Raw genomic sequence first — 21,649 nt, forward strand, 5'->3', positions numbered from 1 at the left:
GACGTGAACTGATCTCTTCATCGCACCCCATTACGATTCTTTTTTTTATAAGGAGAACGAAGTTTCAAAGCAAAAACCTTGTATAACAGATATACTATAAATATTTACAGAATGAAAACAAAATATAAATCCTATGATATGATTCTATCAAATGAAAACACTAACAACAATTCTCTACCAATCTCAACAAAATAAGTTATTTTTCTATCAAACAAGAAATGTTAACAAATTATAAACAAAATATAAATTCTATGATTTATGTACTGTACGCCAAACTGCATTTTTCTCATCTTCATTTAATATTAATTTCTTCTTTGCACCCCCTTTTTTAGGTTTCTTAACGTCTCCTTCAATTTTCTTCTCTCTTAAAATTTTGAAAACAGATAATTCGCTTACTCCAGTATATCTAGAACACATTTCCACCAAACCAGTCTTCAGTTTCATGGGATGATCCTTTTCTAAAGGGTTATAGACATTTAATATTATCGTTTTTTCTCTGTAACTTAATATAGATTTTTTTGTACCCACAGCAGTACATCCGGCTCGCGAACATCCAGGCACCGCCTCCATTTATCCATATAACGACAACAGAGCAATAATAATACAAAAAACTTCACTTCACTAGCACAGAAAATATAATAGCATTCACGATTCACAAACAACAGCCCGAAACACACACACAGCACACAAATAAAACACTAAAAACACTTTTGTTACGGAGCACAAGAAATATGATTTCACTCACAAATTCTCAAATAATAGCGCGAAACACACATATAGCCCGAAAGAAATATAATTGCACTTATAACAGTTATAACCTCACAAATATCGCGAGCGAGAAACACGCAGCACCAATACAACCGAAACGAAACTGACCACGCCAGGCCGGCACGCGCGCCGCCGCAAAAAACACAAGACACAAGTCATATGAGGGATAATGAAGGGAGTAATAAATGTATTGTTGTCCTGCCGCCCAATGTGCGAAGGAGATGCCTTTGTTTTTCATTTTGTCCTTCATAAATATATAACTGTTAATCCATAATGCATAAAGAAATTATTCAATTTCCAAAACCCCCTATAAAATGTGTTGCACTGATTCCCTTGACAGGCAATGATTTATTACTTTGCATCGAATACGATCGTACTTATAACTTCATATAAGTCTACACATCTGTATAGTAAAATAAAACGGAATCTGATATTCACAATACAATCTTAAGACTGAAAATGAAAATTTGTATTTCTTGCCTACTTTATTACTAATTTACCATTGAGCTACCACAATTTGTCAGTGATCATTATAATATATAAGTAAATTAAAAAATATACTTTCCTCAAGCTTAAAATGTTTTAAAATGAATGTTTAAACCAAATTTTTTTATAAATTAAATTAAAATGACGTCATATTTACGTAATGTAAATTCATATTTACGATATTTTTTCGTAAGCTGACGTGCTTGACCAAATATCAAAAAATGACGTGAAAAACGTTAGTATGCTGCTTGGATAATTAGTTTTTTCTACAGATATTTAAATAGCAAAAGTATATTTAATACACGATGCTGTAAAAAAAGTTCATTATGTTTTTAATACTACGTCGTCTTCGTATTCAAATAGGTAAATCCTTTGTTGTGTCTGTATTTATAAATTAGTGTGAATCTCCAAACAACGTCAGAATGTTATTCTAGTTTAGTTAACAGTCTAAAAAAACAGTTTCAATTATTTTAAGTAATATATTCTAATCTCTACAGGAAAAAATACAATGCCTTGAATTTACTTTTGATTTCAGACATCCTTGAGCCAAAAACTGCAGTTTTCGTCACAAAAGATTTACACTTAGCTTTTGAAAACCTTGGAAATTAGATCTATAGTCTAAATCAAGATACCTGACAAGATTTGGAGATTTGGTTGAATAAATACGAAACAATGCCTGTGTTATTAATTGAACAAATAGTGAATTAAAGTTTGCTTACCCCAAAGAGCAAGGAACATTCCTCCGTGCTAAATGTTAAACAATATAGAATGTTACAAGGTGTCTTTTTAAATCGCTGACTTTAATAATGTGACTGCGAAGCATACAATCTGAATTCAATTTGAGGAAGTTAGCGGAAAGAATGATAAAAAATCCTTTGGACCAGCCATGAAAATTGGAAAAATGTGCTTTAAACTATCTTTTATTCAAAAAAAAAAAAAAAACGTTGATTAAGCTGGAATCCCATCAACGAAAAAAGGCAGCCACATAATTTGGACCTGATTTTTGTACTAAATCTTTCGTTTTGTAGTAATTTGAAAGACTAGATTGATTGCTATCCTGTTCCTCTACAACAGAGGTCCCCAAACTTTTTTATCTCTTAGACCGTGCCAATTTTTTTTTGTTTCGGATAGACACCTGCCTTTCTGACATTGAAATGTTACAAATTCATCAACTTCAAATGTGTTTTTTGACAGCTGAAACAGTGCAAGTTTTTGCAAGATACAAGTGTTGAGATCACAAAGCGAATAGCACGACGTGCTAAAATGGGATCCATTCTCATGGACCTCCATTTGCATCTCATGCACGCCCAATTTTTGTTTTAGCTGACATGGACCGTTTGCAGTCAAGAGTCGACCCCTAGAGGTCGATATAGACCACTTTTGGAATCATTGATCTTAGACCAACCAATATATAAAAAGAAAGAACAAATTACAGATTTTGGTCAGTCCTAAACACTGCGCAATATAATTTAGTTTAAGATAAAATGTTAATCGGTATGATTTTCTGAACAAAAAAGGAATTAGTTGCTACTATTAATAAAATGTATGTCGGAGACACTTGGTGGACATGGGATTAGTTTACTCCGTTGTCTCAATCGAAATAATACACGGGTGACGTGACACTATTTATTACAAATACGGGAGCTGTTATACAAGTTATAAAATAGGAACTAGCAACCTGTTCACTACTTTTCTATCAAAACAATAATAATAATAATAAAAGCCACACGGCTATGGTTGTTTTCATCAATTAAATGATCCAGTTGCTTCCCGGGCTTTCAGTTTTGTTCCGTTCACAGGGGCGTTACCCAGTGCATTCCCCTACCCTATCAGTTTACTTTTTACCAAACATGACCATATAAGGAAGTGTTAACAAAAGTTAGATAATGATGGTCTTTCACACACAGGCTAAAACTTAACCCTGAAGAGATAATAATTTGGTACTCTAATATTTCTGTAACATAAACAAAAACAAGCCCTTAACATTCCATCGACGGCGACAGTTCTTCAAGTGTCTACGAATTCATAAGCGGTTACAAGATCCAGCAGTTAGGTTAGATTAATTATGAAGTAGATAGAGTTATTTTCATTAATGAAGTTTAAGATATGTAATGATAAACATAAGAAGTAAAAATACGCTTTTTTTTCCTCGTCCTGTATTGTCAACTTGTAAACTGTCAATTATACCCTGGAGAAAACTTGTGTAACTGGTACAGTGAAGAGATATTGTTTCTAACTTGCTTAGATTTCCTAAAATCCTCGTCAAAAGAATGCTATAGATTCAGTAAAAATTAAGCATAAAAACGCCCTCCTTAATGGACGATTGAATGAACAGTGATCCACATAACACGCACACCCTGTACAAGGAAATTACGTTGAAAGTAAAATAAAGCACCGATCCTACCACTCAAGGCCTCCTCCACCGCATATTAATGACGCCCGACTTCATGAAAACTTTTACTGCTCAGTCAGCTAATCAAGATGTGTGATCAAATTCAGGAGTACTTTGACTATGTCCTGCCGCTGGTGAAAGAGTCGGGTAAAGTGAGTTAGTTTGATATTGAAAATATCAAGGATTTTACTAATCCAGATTTCGGTTTTGTTTTAATCATCTTCAGGAGCTACTGACGGCCGAAAATTATGAAGTGGAAACGAAGGGATTCGTGTACGATCTGGTGACGATATACGATAGGAAAATCGAGGAAATTCTCATTAACAGGATCAAGGAAAAATGGCCACAACACAAGTAAGAAAAGTTAATCTTACCATAGTGGATATTTAACCACTTAAACTGTAAGCATACACTGTCTCTACAACGTAAACAAAAAAAAACACAACTGTTCGAATAAGATTTAACAAAATACTAGCATAAACAATAAACAAATTATTGTGAATGGAAAAATTGTGTATAGGTATATCATATGCAGTACATATTTTTATTTTTAATATGTTTTTAAATATGTATGAAGGTGAATACAAGTAGGCACAAACTAGAAAACTATCTAATATTTTTTTGGTAGTTATGAAGATCAATATTCTAAAGATAATACTAGTTTTCATTTCTAAAAGCCACAAAGTTAATTTCATCTAATAATTTTTATGAACGTTTTAATAACAAAGAGTTTATAACAATCATTGTTATCATGACTTCAACATTTTAAATATAACTACGAAAATTTACATTACCAATAAGATAAACTCGATTTGTTAGACCTGGCAATTTTTAAATAACTGTTAAACTCAAACAAACTAAACATTTAGGATAAAACGTGATTGATAAAAATTATCGTTACACACAAAAATTTTCAAGGAAAACCAGAAGATAAACTAGAAACTGTCGCGTATAATTTAGAATTTCCCGGAATAGATTTACCTCTAAAAATCACACTAAATCTGCATTTGAAGGAAAACTCAGAATAATAGGAATAGATTAATTTTTTATAACGCTTTGAAACTTGAATGAACTTAATTTCTACTTATATAACCTCCAAAAAAATTATTCGTATTCGCGGAACTTATAAATTAACACAATGAATTATTATGTTTCTAATAAAAGAATCCGAACCAAAAACCAGTAATCTCTAATTCACCTCATCATTAACTTTAACAGACACGCATGGTAATTCTGAAGGTCACAGAAATAAACTCATTAGGGGCTAAACCAACATCGCTTCCATTCACACGTATTTTAAATTCCTCGAGCTTTTTATATACAAACAAAATAAGATATAAAACCATTGGATAAACCGGTTTCACCAAAGTTTTCTTCTACCTCGAAATGAAGAGCAAAATAACACATTTACGAGGGTGGGTCGAATGTGATTTATTAGAATTTTTACACATTATTTTCTCTGATAAAGCAAAATCGGCCCGTATCTGCTCTAACTGAAGGGAATGTACTTATTGTACTTAGGTATGAGAGCCAAAGAAATGGGTAAATGCGATTTGTCACATTGATGAAAATTGACCATCCCTTGTATATTATTTGCTGACTTACCTACGTCTAAATACTTAACACCGAAAGGTCACCTTACTGCACCTACTAACTAAATGTAAACAATGTAAGAAGAAAAAATGCTATTCTGGTATTTTAAGATTTTCTACATAATTTATATTTAAAACTATATGACAAACCTAACTAAACTTATTTTATGAATAAAATTCAATGCATGTGTCAAAATGGTGAAAGAGGTATGAAAGAAACTTAAATTTGTTTATGTAGGTAGCCAATTAACAAGTCCTTTGAATGTGAAATACGTATGGCATAAAAATTTGAGGAAAAACTCTCTCTGCTTTAGAAACTAAATTTCATTAGTATTGGTATAAGAGATATTAGATTGGTATAAGAGATATTAGATCGACTTTACGTATTATTATGTTACGTATCAGACTTCAGCTTATTTTGATTCAATATGAATCTGATTGTGGACAACAAAAAGTTTCTCACATATGTGTACAGTCCTTTTTTCGCATTTTAAACTCCCTTAAGCCTTTGGATCGCTAAATTTTTTTGTCCATCATACTATGCATGACTTATATTATATACACATAGATCAATAATTTCTATTAATAAAAATAAACAACTTTTACTTTTACTCCCGGACTTATCTACAATGATTGTCAAAATGTGTATATCAACATTTACGTTGAATAAATCGCAAATTTTTTGTAATTGTATAATAGCCAGAAAGATTTTAAAACCGGTTGTTTACTATGTGTTCAATTTGAATAATGATCACCGGATTATACATTATATTTAAGTAACAATAGCTTTGTAAAAAAATCAATGTTAAAGTTTTTTGATCTCTTAATGCGTGTGCCTTCCAAAAAACCTAGAATTTGATGGAAAACAATTAGCATATGCCATTAAAATGGTAATAATCCATCCTTCCTAATATTTATGCATGTCTAATTCTCCAAAAATTACTAAGACGGTCGTATAACGTAATAATTTAATTAATTAATTTTAATAAGAAGGTTGTTATGATTCCACTAAAAGGCGTATTATTACAGTTTAACGAAAAGTGACACTAATTAATCTACTAACAACTTCCGCCAAATTACGTTCTTGCGACAAGTTAATTAAAAAACTTAATATATGCTTATCCTTCAAGAAATTCATAATTTCACGCTTGTTGATGGAAGGTCCTTTTAGATCTACTTACGCTTTCCAATGTTACTTTAGATGCTACCAGAATCAATGTAAAAAAATCAATCTGTAAAATAGCTTATATTTTTCTATTTTCCTTTACATTATACGCATAAGTAATATATTCTTAATACATTAGTGCAAGCCTTGACATTCACATTTCAAGGTTAAGATATTAGTAATAATTGAATTTGATACAATTATTGAGATCATAATATTCATTCACTACTGTTTATGATTCACTAAGATAGAACTAAATTACATTTTTTATTTTATGCTCTGTGGGTATTTACCCAAATGTATGGGAAGTTTCATCCATTTGAATAATGTTTACAGATTACCTACCATTGATTTGCTTATTTAATGGGAATTCCACGTTATTCTAAACTACCTCAATCCTCAACTATGTTATTATTATGAACCATTTAAAATAAGTGACGAACAAAGAGTAATGTCAAAATAAATAAGTCTAATCTGACCCATAGAATAATTATATTGTGCATAGCTACTGTATAAAATAATATGCGCAAGAAAACAATTTTAATCTTACAGAGTTGGTTAAAATACAAAATGTATCGTGTGAATTTTTAACAGGTTTATTGGCGAGGAAGAATCCGAGGTGAACGGTATAAAAAAACTGACAGATGACCCCACTTGGATCATAGACCCCATAGACGGAACAGCGAATTTTGTAAGGGGATTGAAGATCACCTGTGTCTCCATAGGTTTAGTCATTAAAAAAGTACAAATGTTGGGAATAGTCTACAATCCATTCTTAGACGAATTGTATACGGCCATTAAAGGACAAGGGGCTTTTCTGAATGGCAAAAAAATATCCACTAGTGGCCAGACTGGTGAGTGGAATAACTCCGTTCAGTTATACAGTTTTTTTAATGAAAAACACAAATTCTGCCAAATATACGTTCGTTCAAAGTTGCTTCGTTTGTGAGTTACAAAGTGGTATGTTGAAATAAAAAATATATATATTTTTATCATATCTTGGAATCTGGCATTAGGTAAATGACTGTGCTATTATCATAACTAGATTCCTTAAAACAAAAATCTATACCCCTGTCGAAAATTACATCCAATTGGTTTTGTTTAGTTACATAATCAATTTGCTAAAACAAAATACTCTTTGTTTAAGAAAACTTAGAGTTTTGTTGCAAATCATTTGAAATAATGTCTCATACACTGCGTCTAAATTGAGTAATTCAAATTTTATTAAATTTTATAACAAAAGAACTTTTCTCTTTCTCCCCCTTTTAGATACAATTTTAAAATAAAAAAATATACTAAAAAGTAATTTGAATATGACAAGACGTCGTTGAAGCTACACACTGATGTATAGTCCAGTCATTGAAGGTAAAACACGGCGTTACTGTATAATTCTCCCAAACCAAAATTTGGGTTTAGGTTCTACTTACCCTCTACTTCAAAGTTGACCAGTGCTGGGGGCTGCTTTTTATTTTTTAGGGGTGAAAAGTACCCCTATTTGAAAATAATTATAGAATTGTAGATTCAAGCGTGTAATAGGTTGAAATCATCTTTAAATAAGTAATTATGATGAAATGAAAATTGTCAATCCCCTCATCTATGACAGTAATCTAAAAAATAATGTTGAAAAATATTATTCAGCAACTTGGAATAATTTAATCTGTTAGTGATGAAATTAAGATTTCTTTACTGTTTTAATTTTTTGTTATTTATAAGTTTCAACATTTATAAAAACCACCCTTGCAAAAAAAAATTTTTTTAGTTCAAAATATAATACAATCTTTATTATTTAAAATGTAATACATTTATTTTATCAAACCTTAAAAAAAACCTACTGATTAAAATTTGCAATCAAAAATATCGAAAATAAGAATTTTATTTTTACATGAATTTTAATTTTTTTATTTTTATAACAAAATTTTTTTTTATTGCAAATACAGGGTTCATAGTTCAAAAGTAATGAAGAATTCCCTGACTTTTCCAGGTTTTCCCTGACTTATAAAAATAAAATCCAGGTCACTTGTAGTTCATTTTTACATACTAATTGGTGTTTATGCATTAAATTTTTTCTCGACTGGACTCCATAATCTTTTTTATACCCTAAGAACCTCTTATAAAGGTTTCAAAACCACAAATAGTTTTTTCTTTCAAGAACCCAGGGCCGGCTTTCACAAAATTTCCAGTTGCAAACATCAAATTCCCTGACTTTCATGAATATTTTTAAAATTCCCTGACTATTCCCTGTTTTTTATGAAGAATAACGAATTCCCTGACTTTTCCCGGTTTTCCCGGCCGCTACGAACCCTGAAATAACATATAAAACAATACGGACCAACTTTATTTTCGTCATAACTCGCTTAGGTTTGATGCTAGGGACTTTTATAAAAAATAAAAATAAAGGTTTTTTCAAGCACTTTAAAAATGGTTCAATGAGTAATCCCAGAAAAATTCATTGGTTTTTGGTTATTTCACGTTCAAACTTTCAATTTTGACGTTTGACGTATAAGAACCAACCTTCAACAAGCTATTACTCCGCTTGTATTGAGTCTACAGACACCATAAATACACCATTCTTTTTGTTTTTTTATAAGCTACATTTTTATAAAAAAATATTTTTTTGATAAAATACTTACTTTTTGAGTTATTCGCGAAAAACCGTCTGAAATAGTGTTTTTTTTTTGGTTAAAAAATTTACACTCACTCGCGAATAAGTAGAAAAGTACTGACTTTCAGAAAAAACTTTATAGAACAAAAATAGCTTAGAATTAGTCAATATATCCATTTCCGAAGTTATTTTCAATGAAACATTTTTTATCTCCGAGAAGGGGTGGCATCCACCCCCAGGGTAAACGCAACCCCCGGTACAAGGTCAACTTTGAAGTAGAGGGTAATTTTTATGAAAATCGGTGTTGTTTGGCAAAAATATACGGGAAAATGGTCATTGACTGGACTAGTATGTATAAATTTGAATATAATTTGTTTATTGACATCGCAGATACAAAAATATGTTTGATTTCAACATGGACATCCTGTTCTCGCAAATGAAACAACTTATCCGTTTATCCGATTATCCGTTTGCTGTTGCTGTGCTCCTTTATTTAAATACAGGGTGTATGTACTATGTACATATTATTAAAATTTGATTTTTGTATTTATTAAACGTTACATATGTTGTAAGTACTTTCGTAAGTTTACTAAATGCCTAACATTTTATAAAATGCGGCCAGATTGTTAAATCTTCATTAATCTACGTCATTTTACTCTTTGGATAATCATTTTGTAAAAACAGTGCGGGATCAGATTGTCAAATGTTTAAAATCATCACCTCTTTGATATTCCGGCTCTTCAGCCATTCAATGACACGTCCAATATCAGTTCCGCCAGACTATAGAATGTGTTGAATGATTTGTTGTTTCTCTAATTTGCAGTGGCGGCTCGTGACATTGAGAATAGGTGAAGCATATTCGTTGATTGACTAAAGAGAAAAAAAGAGGCGCCGCTGGCGCTGGCTCACTTTCAAATTTTCAAGGTCAAACGACGGCTTTAAATGAACCTGGAAATTTCTAGTTGCTTTTGCAATATTACCGAAAAACTGACGTTCGTGAGAAGGGTTTTCATTTAGATTTTATAAAAAATAGAAATATTAGTTCGGCTTGTGGTTACACCACAGAAGTAGAAATATTATTAGGAATTCAAATAGAGTAATGATCTTCTCCATATTCTATTTTAATTCCTAATAATATTTCAATTTTCTACTGCTGTGTACTGTAACCTATTTCAATTAAATAATAATACAAACTGTCAATTAATAACAATGTTATCATGACATTACCTGTCACTGTCACGACCTACCATACAACATTGTCCATGAGTAAAAAGGCCTCTCACGGCCTAATTAGTGGGATTTAGAATATCTATACGCATTTTGGTCCATATCAATGTCCGACATGTCAAAATATATTACAACTAAATCTGTAAATCCTTACGTAATTGGAAAAAAGGCAGAAGTGCCTGAAAGAGGTATAACAATTACAAGATATCTTATTTTTTTAATAAAAAACATTTCCTTTTTTTAATAGTATCTCGCTTATTGTTAGAGATGGACCCAACAAATCCTATATGACTATACACGACAGGGAACGTTCTATCCAAATATGTAAAAATATACAGAGTGTTCAATTTAAATTAACAAAGTTAACATCCGCGGCCATTTTGTTTGGACTTCATTTGTTTTTCAAATGTCATTTTCGAAAAATTCATACAAAATCGTGCAACTTTTGTATTTCCCATTTTTGTATAACTCTTAAAATGAAAACGTTAAAAGGGGGTCAAAATATAGTGAATCGCCCTGTACACGTTGTCTTTTGACTTCCCTTTTTTCCATATCGAGAGAATAAGGCACAGGTCTCTCGCAATTTAAAAAATCCGTTTTCTTCTCAATATTCCATCTGGAAAATGACGTTTCCAACAAAATACATACTGGATCACACATAGGAAACATTTCTACAATTATTGTGCAAGACAAATATTAACAAAGAACCGTTATAATCGTGCACTGAGCGACTCGTATCTCGTATGGTATAAACCGTTAAAGGCAGGCGATGGGCGATGCTGCTTCAATTTCTGCGTCACTCGTTCTATTGGCCGTTGATATTCGCGCTCAACGAAAGTAATCTTTAAAAGGCATTCACCGCGCAATTATTCTGTTTATTTCTGCGTATTAAACAAACAAACACAATACATTTTCAATATAGAATTATACCTAAATCATAAAATTTATATAAAATTAAAAATAATTTTAAATTGCACAACCAAACGGAAATTTTAGGTAAAGCGGTGCGTCACTTGCGTCACCTGACGAGCCGTCACTACTAATTTGTATGATTGGATTTTATTTACTTCTTTAACAACTAACTGTGACAATTTGTTAAATTATTCATCTGTATAGATATATGTTTGCCGTTCTAATTTAATTTTTCTTCAGAGCCGCGTTCTGTTCGTCGTACAAAATGACTAGTAAAATCAACGAAAATTTGACAAATTGGTCGCCTTTTAGAAAAGACATATTCCTAGGTCTTTTATAAACCGACATATTGTACAACTGGGCACGGTACATACACTAAGTATACAGCAAGATAATCAACTGCTGCTGCTTTTTTTAAATCAAACACCTTTTTCTTTTTCAGAAATTGGCCAGACCATATTCAACTATGAGATGTCACTGGCAAGGCGTCCAAAATATTACGACCTGTATATGTACAGGTTTAAGCATTTAATAAAAGTTATAATGGGGTAAGAGAAATTAATAAACTAGAAAACAAAAACTTATGTTTTTCTCCCAGATTCAGATCTTTAGGATGTGCCGTTCTGGGACTCTGCTACGTGGCTGATGGGCGATTAGACGCCTATCAGTGTGATGGGTTATACCCCTGGGATGCCGCGGCAGGAGTTCTAATAGTTAGAGAAGCAGGCGGATTTGTATGCGATTCGAGGGGTAAGTTAATTATTAGGTATTAATATTTAAAAAACGTAAACACATGACATATCGTGGGGATGGTGCATATCTATACGTTCTAAATCTCTCGGCAAAACTGATGCGGTACTGGCTGAAACGATCACATCAGGTACAATTCATTTAACGTCTTGTTCATTTCTACATTTTCTACATACTAAAATTAGTAATTTAACTACGTTCGTTAACAGAGTGCAAGCGTGCACAAGCGGTTGACGGGCTCATATTCTCCGCATATTGATTGATTCTCTAAATTGTGATTTAGGTACACGGGTGATCAATGATCATAATCATCCAAAGATAATTCATCGGGAATTAATTGCAACGTTGCAATGAAGGTAAAATTCCCATTTCATTTCAAAATGGAGTCAAGTGTAATTGCAGTAAGGCCTTGTATCCTTAATCTTTATTTTTTATATTATTGTGCTTTATTATTCCCAACGACTAGTTAATTGTTATTGAAGGAATTGAACTATTAGCACATGATCTTTTTTGCTTAAAATTAATTAGAAATCGGAAAACAATGTTAAATTTAATATGTTTTACGTACCTAGCTAGTTCCCTATTCGTTTCATGTGCTAGAACGAAAACTAGAACAGTTTCTATTTACATCATCCGCAATGAAGAAAAGTTTGAAGTATTGAGAGGAAAGGAAATGTGATAATTATCATAACATCTAAAGAACAAGCATGTCAAATTGCCGATTATTACACATTTTTAGGCCTTTTGCTAAGAACGAGAAAGGAATAATAATTTTTTTCAATCTATGGCATTTTGTTAATACTTCGGGTCACAATCAAAATGTCGGTGAGATTTCTGGCTTTTAAGTCAGTCAAAAAAGATTAGTTGATTTTAAAAATAGAGTTTCAACGACACGGTTTTTATTAAAAAGGCGTGTCAGTGTAGTTTGCATTCTCTGCTTTGCACTTTACTCACAAAAGTTGCCAAAAGGAACAGAAATTCTACAAAATCACGCTTCTTAAGCTTCGATGGTTCAAGCATTATATTGGAAGCAGTTCGAGTGTTTTTGTATAGAAAGAAGGCACGTTCTGGAAAAACATATATCCTTTTTCAATTGGTGCTAATTTTAAAGGATCCTGCCTTCAAAATCAAAACAGTAGATGGAACAGAGAACAGGCTATAAGGAAGCTTGTTAAAACGATTTGGAATCCAGTTGCAAATGCTTCTGGTGAAATATTATGATGATATTAATGTTGTATATTTGATAATTTTAATGTTCTCCAAAAGGTTTGAGACGTTAAAAGCAAACAACTCCAAATAAACCTAGTATGAAACAATTAACACCAGAAAATGTGCAGAAAAATTTTCTTCAAGACTTCAAGACCAGCAGCTGCCACAATTTGTTAAGAAGAGAAAAGCAACATATAGTTAACCTCTGATAACCTCTGAAATGTTTGACCTATATCTCAATATTTGAGAACAGCTATATTTTTTCAAAAAAATAAAAAATCACAAAATCAGACAAGTAAATGTTTTTCTGATGCAAAATAAAATAGCAAAGCTTTTTTTCGTGCTTTTTATAGTTACTTATAGAGAACAGATGGTGATTCTTATTATCTTTGTTATTTGACATTATCCAAAATACTCACGGAGAATAGAGGTCCGAATGTGAAAACAGATCGTCTATTTCCACATTAAATTTTGCATGGTGCAAACACCCCTTTGTTGGATATTTTTTAAATTGCCCCATATCATGTAATGAAATATCACAATAGACAAAAGCTGTAGACCAGGCAGTAGGAATCGACGCCAAATAAATTCTTTTAATAGTTGTAATTTATTTAATATTTAAAAACCTCCCATTGTTTAAAAATGAATTTAAAAGAAATGGTAATCCCTTATTTTTGAGTCTATTTCTATTTACATTTCAACTTAAAAGTAAATTTTATAAAAAGATCTACGTTTCCATTGATTTTGTTGATGATTTGTTTTTTTTTCAATTGATTAAAAAATGCCAGACGTGTTTATTCATTGGTTAAGGAAATAGGATAAAAATAACACTGTAGACCATTATGAAATTTAATGTTTTGTTCCTTCTTAAATCTTATAATATAAATCATCATAATTACAAAATAACTTTCCTTCTTTTTGCTGAGTAACATTAACCACAAAATCCATGGCCTTCATGTCAGTCACTACAATAATGATAATATAATAACTATTGTTATCAAAGTAGAAATAAGTATTTTTACACATGCTTATATGTATAAGACATGGCGTACACAATTTAAACAAAATAATAAATTTAAATTTATTGTAGGTAAAGAGTTCAACTTGATGGATCCAAACTTCCTGGCAACGGCCACAAAATCATTGTCCGATCAATTTATGGTTATCGAACGCAAAGCAGACGAGGAGCGAATAAACGACAGAAACGCATCGAAGCAATAAATACTATATTAAGAAAATTAAGAAAATAATATTCATTAGACTTTGCAAATTGATATGCACTTAGTATACACAGGGTGTCCCTAAAATAGAAAGCCTATTGCTGTATAGCCCTCTCGATGTGATACCGCGAACCAATGTTAATTATATCTTTTGATGGCTTGAACTAGAGATGTCTTACTTGGTACACATCTTATATTTACGTGTAAGAAAATTCTAAACAGAATAAAGGTTTATAAACCACGTGAACCATTGAACTTAGGCAACCTAACATTGCACGATTGGTACTGCTAACGAAAATTCCCTAGATCTTGGCGTCACCAATATTAATGACTTGTTTATAATGACCAATGACAAATCATTACGTCTACGCTCGAGATAAAGCGATCGCTGATTGGTTGAATAGTATCTCGTGAAAAATTAAACCAATCACAGCCGGTAAAACGAACGTTGTGTTTTAATGTAACCTTGATATAATTTGTTATTTTACCCAAATTTAATTACCAACATGAAAGAAATAAAATTACTGTTCTCAACAAAATTACTGGTCACGTGGCTTGTAAAGATTTATGAAAGTTCTGTAGGTGCATTAAAAGCAATTCTAGCCATACAAATAAGAAAAATGTTTGTAAGAACATGCTTCCAAATGTCCTTAAATGTTAAATTTCCCATTTTGTACAAAATGATTTTCATTGATGTTAGTTAATTAATAAATACTTTCTTGTTAATAGAATTAAGATTAGTTTAGTTGAAATATTTATACATTTAAATTGTGAATTGATTGTTGTAATTATCATATACTATATTCTGGGTGTTTGTTTTTCTTTTGTAATATCAAACATGTCTATTAATAAAGTTTGTGTTGCTCATTCTGATGTTTGGTCTTACGGCCACATCTTGAAAATATTAAGTATTTTATGTAAAAACACTATGGATATTTGGTTTATCTAAGACATGGCTTTGTTGAAGAATATAATTTATAGAGAATATACCTACTATAGAAGTAGAGGTTGTGGAATTTGCTTTTACATTAAAACCAATATCAAATAAAAACTTATACAACAGCAAAGAAAAAAGTGTCTCAATACAACTTAGCTATATTCCATATGGTATACAAATCATGACACTGATCAGTTAACAGTTTAAAGATGTTTGTTTTTGTCTGATTTTATTTTGTTATTCTGGGTGATATGAATATTGGTCTGTCTTCTAATGATTTAAATATAATGAGATTACTTGGACTGACGCTACTATAGAATAACTCCATATTGAACTTCACTAATAGATCACATTTTTATATCTGATGAGCATTTCATGCAGAAAACTTGTGTTATTTCAACAGATTTCTTTAATCATGACGGTTTATATTGTTTGAAAGGTAAAAAAACCCAAAATGATCGATCATGCTAGATACTATAAAATCTGTAAAAGTTACTAAACCACAATTACCTTGGATAAATGGAGGGCTCAGAAGCCAATCAGTATAAGTCACTGAATATAGTAAATGAGAAAATTGGATATTTGTAAAACTTGTAATAAAATAAAGATTCCCGTAAAGATACTAATAATAATTTTTATTGAGGTATAACATTTCATACATTCATACATTTCAACTTTAAGAAAAAACCTTCAATACGTAACTCAATTTGAAAAGTGACTTAACACTGATTGGCTTCTGAGCCCTCCCAATGATCCCGTCAAATTATTAATATTTCTCAGAAATAAAATTAATTGAAATATAATAAAATGCTTCGAAACTTTAAAACTGATACTATAAAAGATAGAAAAGGGAGTATTTTTAATAACTGCAAACTAAAGACACTAAATGATTTACAAATAATTAAGACGTCTTAATATTAGTAATAAACGTTGCCAGAAAACTTACACAAGATCCTAACATATAAAATCTATAATTATGTTACTATTATAAAATAAAATATTTTCAATACATACAAAACAAACAGTAATTGCTTCCATAATTTTTATTAGGATGAATAGAAATTTTGCGATAAAGTGCGTGAATGAAATCTAGGTATGTGGCGCTATGTGGATTTGTAGATGGACGATTCCAGCGGATCAAAATAGATCGTGACAGGCACGCCTATGCCTTACGTTTATTATTGAACTGACAAACATACAGTTCACTACAATTGGTCATTATTACGTCAGCTGCATAAAACCACCAATTTTTTTTTCTAATTTCACGGACAGTATTTCATCATTTATTCTCATTCCAATACTTTACTAACAGTCGCAATCAATATTTCTGTCAAAGACAACGATTAAAGCATACAATCACAGTATTTACCTGTCTTTGTTGTGCGTGACCCATAGGCATTGGATGTCCAGCATAAGGTTGCCCTTGCGGCATATTGCTTCCGTGTGGTGGACCTCCTGGCATATCCGGATGTCCCTGTGGGCCAGGATGACCCTGTGGAAGACCACTTGAATGTACTTGACCACCAGAATGCCCCTGAGATGACGGATGGGGGCCAATATGATGAGAACCAGACGGATGACTTTGAGGAGGAGGCGCACCACTCATCATTGGCATGGGGGGACCTCCTGGATGTTGGGGAGGGTGAGACGGGCCACCTGGGTGAGGCGGGCCACCTGGGTGAGACGGGCCACCTGGGTGAGGCGGGCCACCTGGGTGAGACGGGCCTCCTGGATGTGGTTGAGGCCCACCCATGTGAGGTGGGGGGTGACCTGGGTGGCCTTGAGGAGGAGGGTGATTTGAGTGGGGAGGATGCGGGTGAGGGGGCATGCCTGCGTGAGGATGCGGGGGCATACCAGGATGGGGCTGTGGAGACATGTGAGGGGGCAGAGCGTTCATAGAATGAGAATGACTAGGACTTGGCAAGGAGGTGGGAGGAATTTGTCCCATGCCTGGATGACCGGAGGGGGGCATGGAAGGCATAGAATGGGGTGGTCCATTCATGTGTCCCATAGGAGACTGATAAGGGCTGTGAGGGGAGTGTGAGGGAGCGGGACTTTGGGTGGGCGGGCCCATTGGGCTTGGTGTTTGTGGCGGTGGCATAGGGCTGCTCTGCGGAGATGGGCTCGCCATAATTTCTGAAATAAAATTAGAAAATATTATATACCGATTAAGATCAAATTACCTTAGTACAAACAGGTTTTTTATCCAAATAAAATTGTATGTTATACTATATCACTAATACCGCAAAAGTTCTAACCTCAAAATATGTCATAAAGTATCACTGAATAAAGTCATAGTTAACGACTTCTAGTAGATAGTCAAAAACTAACAAGACTAATGCATTTAGTCCTTGAAAACTAACCTGTATAATATTTCAATGCATTATGTTATATTTCTACAAAATAAAGATTAATAGGCTCATGGTCCAAAGGAAATTTTCTTATTTTTTAATTATCCATAAGTCCCTAAATTTGTGGTACCTTTTTCCAAAACATCCTATATAAATTCAAGAAAAATTTCATCTTAAATAATTTTATGTAGTACCTAGAGTATTATTACTAGGATGTAAAAAATATTCTTAAAAATTTTACTTCTTTTTCTATGAATCTAGAAAAAATATAATTATGACTCTTCACATAGGTGATTTTCTTCATCTCACAATCAGTTCAAATCATTCTAATTGATGCTTAAAAGCTTTAGAATGGTTCTTTAAAGTTATGTAAAAAAATTCATTATAAAAATTATGACGGAATGTAATTCAAATTAATAAATTTCCAATACTCAAACACAGCAGATACATTAAATTAAACGAATTTAAAACCACTGTAATTTCCAATAATAACAAATGAACTTCTGCCATCTATCTGCAAGAAGCTAAAACTTTCTTGTTTGTTTCACTATCTTATAGGCAACCAGTATTACAAATTACAATTTATGATAACTAACCAGTTAAAAAATTAAATTTATAAAAATTTATTAATAACAAGAGCATCTTATTAAGTAAGAACTTTCTTATCTATATAAGACTAACATCATCAATAAAATGTAATGTTTAATTTTATAAATACACCTATTTACAAACTATTTTTTATCATTTTTAAATAAATATATTTTTTTAATTTTACAAATACTTAAGTAAATTAAAAAGTATTAAAGTACCGCTACTGATTTCCCTGCGCCGCTGGTGTTACTCAGAGATAATATATGGATTTATGATTTCATTAACATAATGGTTATATTAAATGAATTGAAAACGATTTTTTTCTCAGGGAATAAGTATTTTAAAATTATTAAAGTTAGTTATGCTGCATTTTAATGTGATATTTTTTTATTTTTATTCGTTTTATTTAATTTTATTGCCGCACCAAGGCCGAACAAAGACAAAACATTTCAGCTTCGGCGTTCCCTGGAATTATCGATAACCTATTTTGCATTAAATTTTCTGGATCCTTACACGGAATTACTGAAAATCCAAAATTATTTTTTAGAATTTGGTCATCTGGCGAGTTTTTTGTGGGGATGACGTTGTACCGTCCGTCATTCGACCATTCCTTTTGATCTATGACCGCTCTCAATCTCATTGGTAAAAAAATCCAACCGCCGTTTCAGTCAAGTATTTGAAGGTTACGGATGTTGTCTAACGAAAGCCGGTTATATTTAACAAAATAAATAAGGTGAGTTTGACAGATTTATACGTTTTTCGCGTGTTACGTAGAACAGTTTTAAGATACAAACATAATTACATTGCAAGTAATTTCACAATCGACCATAGAATAACTAATAAATTTTAATAAAAACACAAGCATATTTTACTCACATTGCAATGTTATTTTGTAAATTATTTATCCTATTTTGCAGACTGTGATTTATCGATAAGTTCTAAGTTTAATTTGACATCGAAAATGTTTTTCGAATATTTTTTTTTCACTTAAAATTAGAAAACACAACACTCGCCATTTTCTACTGGAGCTGTAATAATTTGTTTTCTTGTTTTGATTTTTCCGTCTCTTTTCAGCCAATTACATTTGTGTGAGAAGAAAAGAGAAAAGTTCCTAGCCACTGAACGTGTGCTCTCAAACAAGCGGCATATTTAAATCTAGAAATTTTATGATGGATATATTTTCCTGTATAAAAGATTGTCTCTTAACATATAATTACCCACTTGTGCACTCCATGAATGAAGAAGAGATCGCAGATATATTCAAAATATCCAACAGATGTTTTTTAATCACTTGGATGTTGAAGTTAATAGACAGTGCATATGAAGAGGTTTTGGTAAATTTTGAAAATGACAAAGAATTTTTAGGTAATATTGTTTGTGAACTTGGTTTATGTAGTAAAAAGGTGAAAATACCTTTTATGGAAGGAGAACTACCTGTTACTCAACAAGTAAGTTGTAATAGTTACTAAAAATTTTGATTCTTTTATTTATAAATGAATTTTTTAGGTAAAAATTATTTACAATATATGTACATATATAATCGATATTAAAAAATATAAAGATGAGGAAAAGACACCTATCGTAAGTAGTGATGATCTTGAAGCATTGGTAAATACGGATTTAAATCTATTCCCGATGTACGGCGATATAAAGTTATTAAACCCATCAGAAAGGGCAGTGAAAGAGGCAGTGTTACAGAAAGAATTGGAGACTGTCCGAATTGATGAACAATCAACAGAAACTAGGACTGAGGATAAGTGTTTATTAGAAAATGGGTTTAATGAAGCTATACAGGAATTTATAGAGAAATTGAGAATGGAATTTCCAAAAATTAAGTCCGCTATGGAGATGGTTAATAGAAACAGTTGTCTGGAAACTAATAATATTATCGAGTTACAGCCAGATTTAGTAGAAACGTTAAAGGAGTCTTGTAAAAACTTAAAACTAATATCTCAGGTAGGAACTTATTTGTCCATGACTTGTCTAACTATACAAATTTCTGTCAATATCAAAACATGACGAAACAGGTGTACCTTGTACCAATACATTATTTTTTTTTTTAATTTCAGTTCATCAAAGACATTAACACTATTGAGAACTTTGAGTGTGACTTTGGATTAAAGGAACAGGGTAGAAAGAATAATAGCACTTACAATATGATTAAAATGCTGCATAAAGAGGTATTAACTGTATTAAAATACAGTAGATATCTCTAATATCAATTACTAATTATTAGAATTTTGTAAATTTGTTTCACGTCTCTTTTTTACTTAGAGGTTTCCTTTCAATAAAACTTTTTACATTTATCAATTTTTACCAAATAAATTGAATAAGAAATTATACACTTTTTAGTGACTTTTACGTAATTTCTAGTCAGTGGTACCAATAATAGTTACCTTTATCGAAGTATAATTTTTATTAAAAACTAGCCGACCCAACGTCCTGTCCAAATTTCAGAAAATTTGTTTGTGATAAGCACTCAGTTTTACCCAAATTTTCCAGTTTTCCGAGCAACTTTTCCAATTTTTCTTTCCCTAAAAACCTTATTACGAACATTTAAAAAAAACATTTGCCAAATCGGTCCAGCCATTCTCAAGTCATGCGCTTACCAACGAACAGCATTTAATTTTTATTTATATAGATTTATTGTATTTAAAAATTCGTGACACATGTAAAAGTTATACAGGGTGTTCCTAAAGTTCGTCAGGAAACTCCGGGAGGTGATTCTACGGACTAAAATAATAGCAGTATGTAATGACATTTTTTTCGAATTGTCAATTGTTTGCAAGTTACAGCTTGTCAAAGTTCAATTTTTTAAATTTTTCTATTTAAATAACTTATTTAATTCAAGTTCTATTAGTCTCATTTGCCACACCCACTAAGTAGATAAAGCTTTATTGGAGCAGTCAGAGAGAAGTTTCATTATGGGCCGCTAGAGGGCACTTTACCTAGATCTCAAAATTCGTTCTGTTCATAACTTTTTTCTCTTGCTAATAAGCATTGAACCCATACCATTTTTTAGATGATATTTAGGCTCACAAAGAGAACTTTTCTATTGAAAATTTTTTGAATATTTGTAAAGGAAGAAATTAAAGTTGGGGGTCTTGAAAAAAAGGTTGCACATATGTGCAAAATATATTTTGTTTCATAATTAACTAATAAATACAATTAAGTATTTTCCCTTTTTGCAAAATTTTGATTTTTCTCAGTTACAGCATTATTAATTTTGAAAAATGAGTGTCAAATTAAAATTTAACCAGGTAACTACAAAAAAAATTCATTTTTGTGGACTCCTACTCATAATTGTATGTCCCTTGATTAAGAAAAAAAATATTTTGCATAAATATCTGCAACCCTTTTCAACATCCCTAATTTATTTTCCAAATTTTCTCAGAAATTTTTACATCATAAAAACTCTCTTTATAGACCTAGAAATCAAAAAATGGC

General features: G+C 31.7%; 3 protein-coding genes across 4 annotated transcripts in view; 2 read left to right on the plus strand and 1 right to left on the minus strand.

Annotated features, from left to right (window-relative positions):
* The window catches only part of LOC108904309 (ATP-dependent helicase brm), a 44,507-nt gene extending 25,289 nt beyond the window's left edge, over window positions 1-19,218 (minus strand). For both annotated transcript variants that reach the window (XM_018706810.2, XM_018706811.2), the window contains exons 1-2: window positions 19,079-19,218; window positions 16,630-17,396 (exon numbers count right to left, since the gene is read on the minus strand). In XM_018706810.2, coding sequence (XP_018562326.2) covers window positions 16,630-17,391 — 762 coding nt within the window. In that variant the 5' untranslated portion in view covers window positions 17,392-17,396; window positions 19,079-19,218. The remainder of the gene's footprint in view (window positions 1-16,629; window positions 17,397-19,078) is intronic.
* LOC108904311 (inositol monophosphatase 3) lies at window positions 3,680-14,535 on the plus strand. Its single transcript, XM_018706815.1, has 6 exons — window positions 3,680-3,798; window positions 3,873-4,000; window positions 6,998-7,257; window positions 11,587-11,692; window positions 11,743-11,894; window positions 14,194-14,535. The coding sequence occupies exons 1-6, from the start codon at window positions 3,736-3,738 to the stop codon at window positions 14,322-14,324; spliced, it is 840 nt and encodes a 279-aa protein (XP_018562331.1). The 5' UTR covers window positions 3,680-3,735; the 3' UTR covers window positions 14,325-14,535.
* On the plus strand, window positions 18,741-20,477 carry LOC108904310. Its single transcript, XM_018706814.1, has 4 exons — window positions 18,741-18,935; window positions 19,277-19,650; window positions 19,709-20,158; window positions 20,272-20,477. The coding sequence occupies exons 2-4, from the start codon at window positions 19,369-19,371 to the stop codon at window positions 20,416-20,418; spliced, it is 879 nt and encodes a 292-aa protein (XP_018562330.1). The 5' UTR covers window positions 18,741-18,935; window positions 19,277-19,368; the 3' UTR covers window positions 20,419-20,477.
* Window positions 20,478-21,649: the final 1,172 nt, after the last annotated feature.

This window comes from Anoplophora glabripennis, unplaced genomic scaffold (assembly GCF_000390285.2).
Source record: "Anoplophora glabripennis isolate ALB-LARVAE unplaced genomic scaffold, Agla_2.0 scaffold101, whole genome shotgun sequence".
In the NCBI taxonomy this organism is placed as follows: domain Eukaryota; kingdom Metazoa; phylum Arthropoda; class Insecta; order Coleoptera; family Cerambycidae; genus Anoplophora; species Anoplophora glabripennis.

What these genes read in the sequence shown, in the direction of transcription:
- LOC108904311 (XM_018706815.1), top strand. Translation starts at nt 3,736, where the DNA reads ATGTGTGATCAAATTCAGGAGTACTTTGACTATGTCCTGCCGCTGGTG. An exon ending in ATCCACTAGTGGCCAGACTG is followed by an intron (nt 7,258 to 11,586) that starts GTGAGTGGAATA and finishes TTTCTTTTTCAG; the next exon opens with AAATTGGCCAGACCATATTC. An exon ending in TTAATAAAAGTTATAATGGG is followed by an intron (nt 11,693 to 11,742) that starts GTAAGAGAAATT and finishes TTTTTCTCCCAG; the next exon opens with ATTCAGATCTTTAGGATGTG.
- LOC108904310 (XM_018706814.1), top strand. Translation starts at nt 19,369, where the DNA reads ATGATGGATATATTTTCCTGTATAAAAGATTGTCTCTTAACATATAAT. An exon ending in AACTACCTGTTACTCAACAA is followed by an intron (nt 19,651 to 19,708) that starts GTAAGTTGTAAT and finishes TGAATTTTTTAG; the next exon opens with GTAAAAATTATTTACAATAT. An exon ending in ACTTAAAACTAATATCTCAG is followed by an intron (nt 20,159 to 20,271) that starts GTAGGAACTTAT and finishes TTTTAATTTCAG; the next exon opens with TTCATCAAAGACATTAACAC.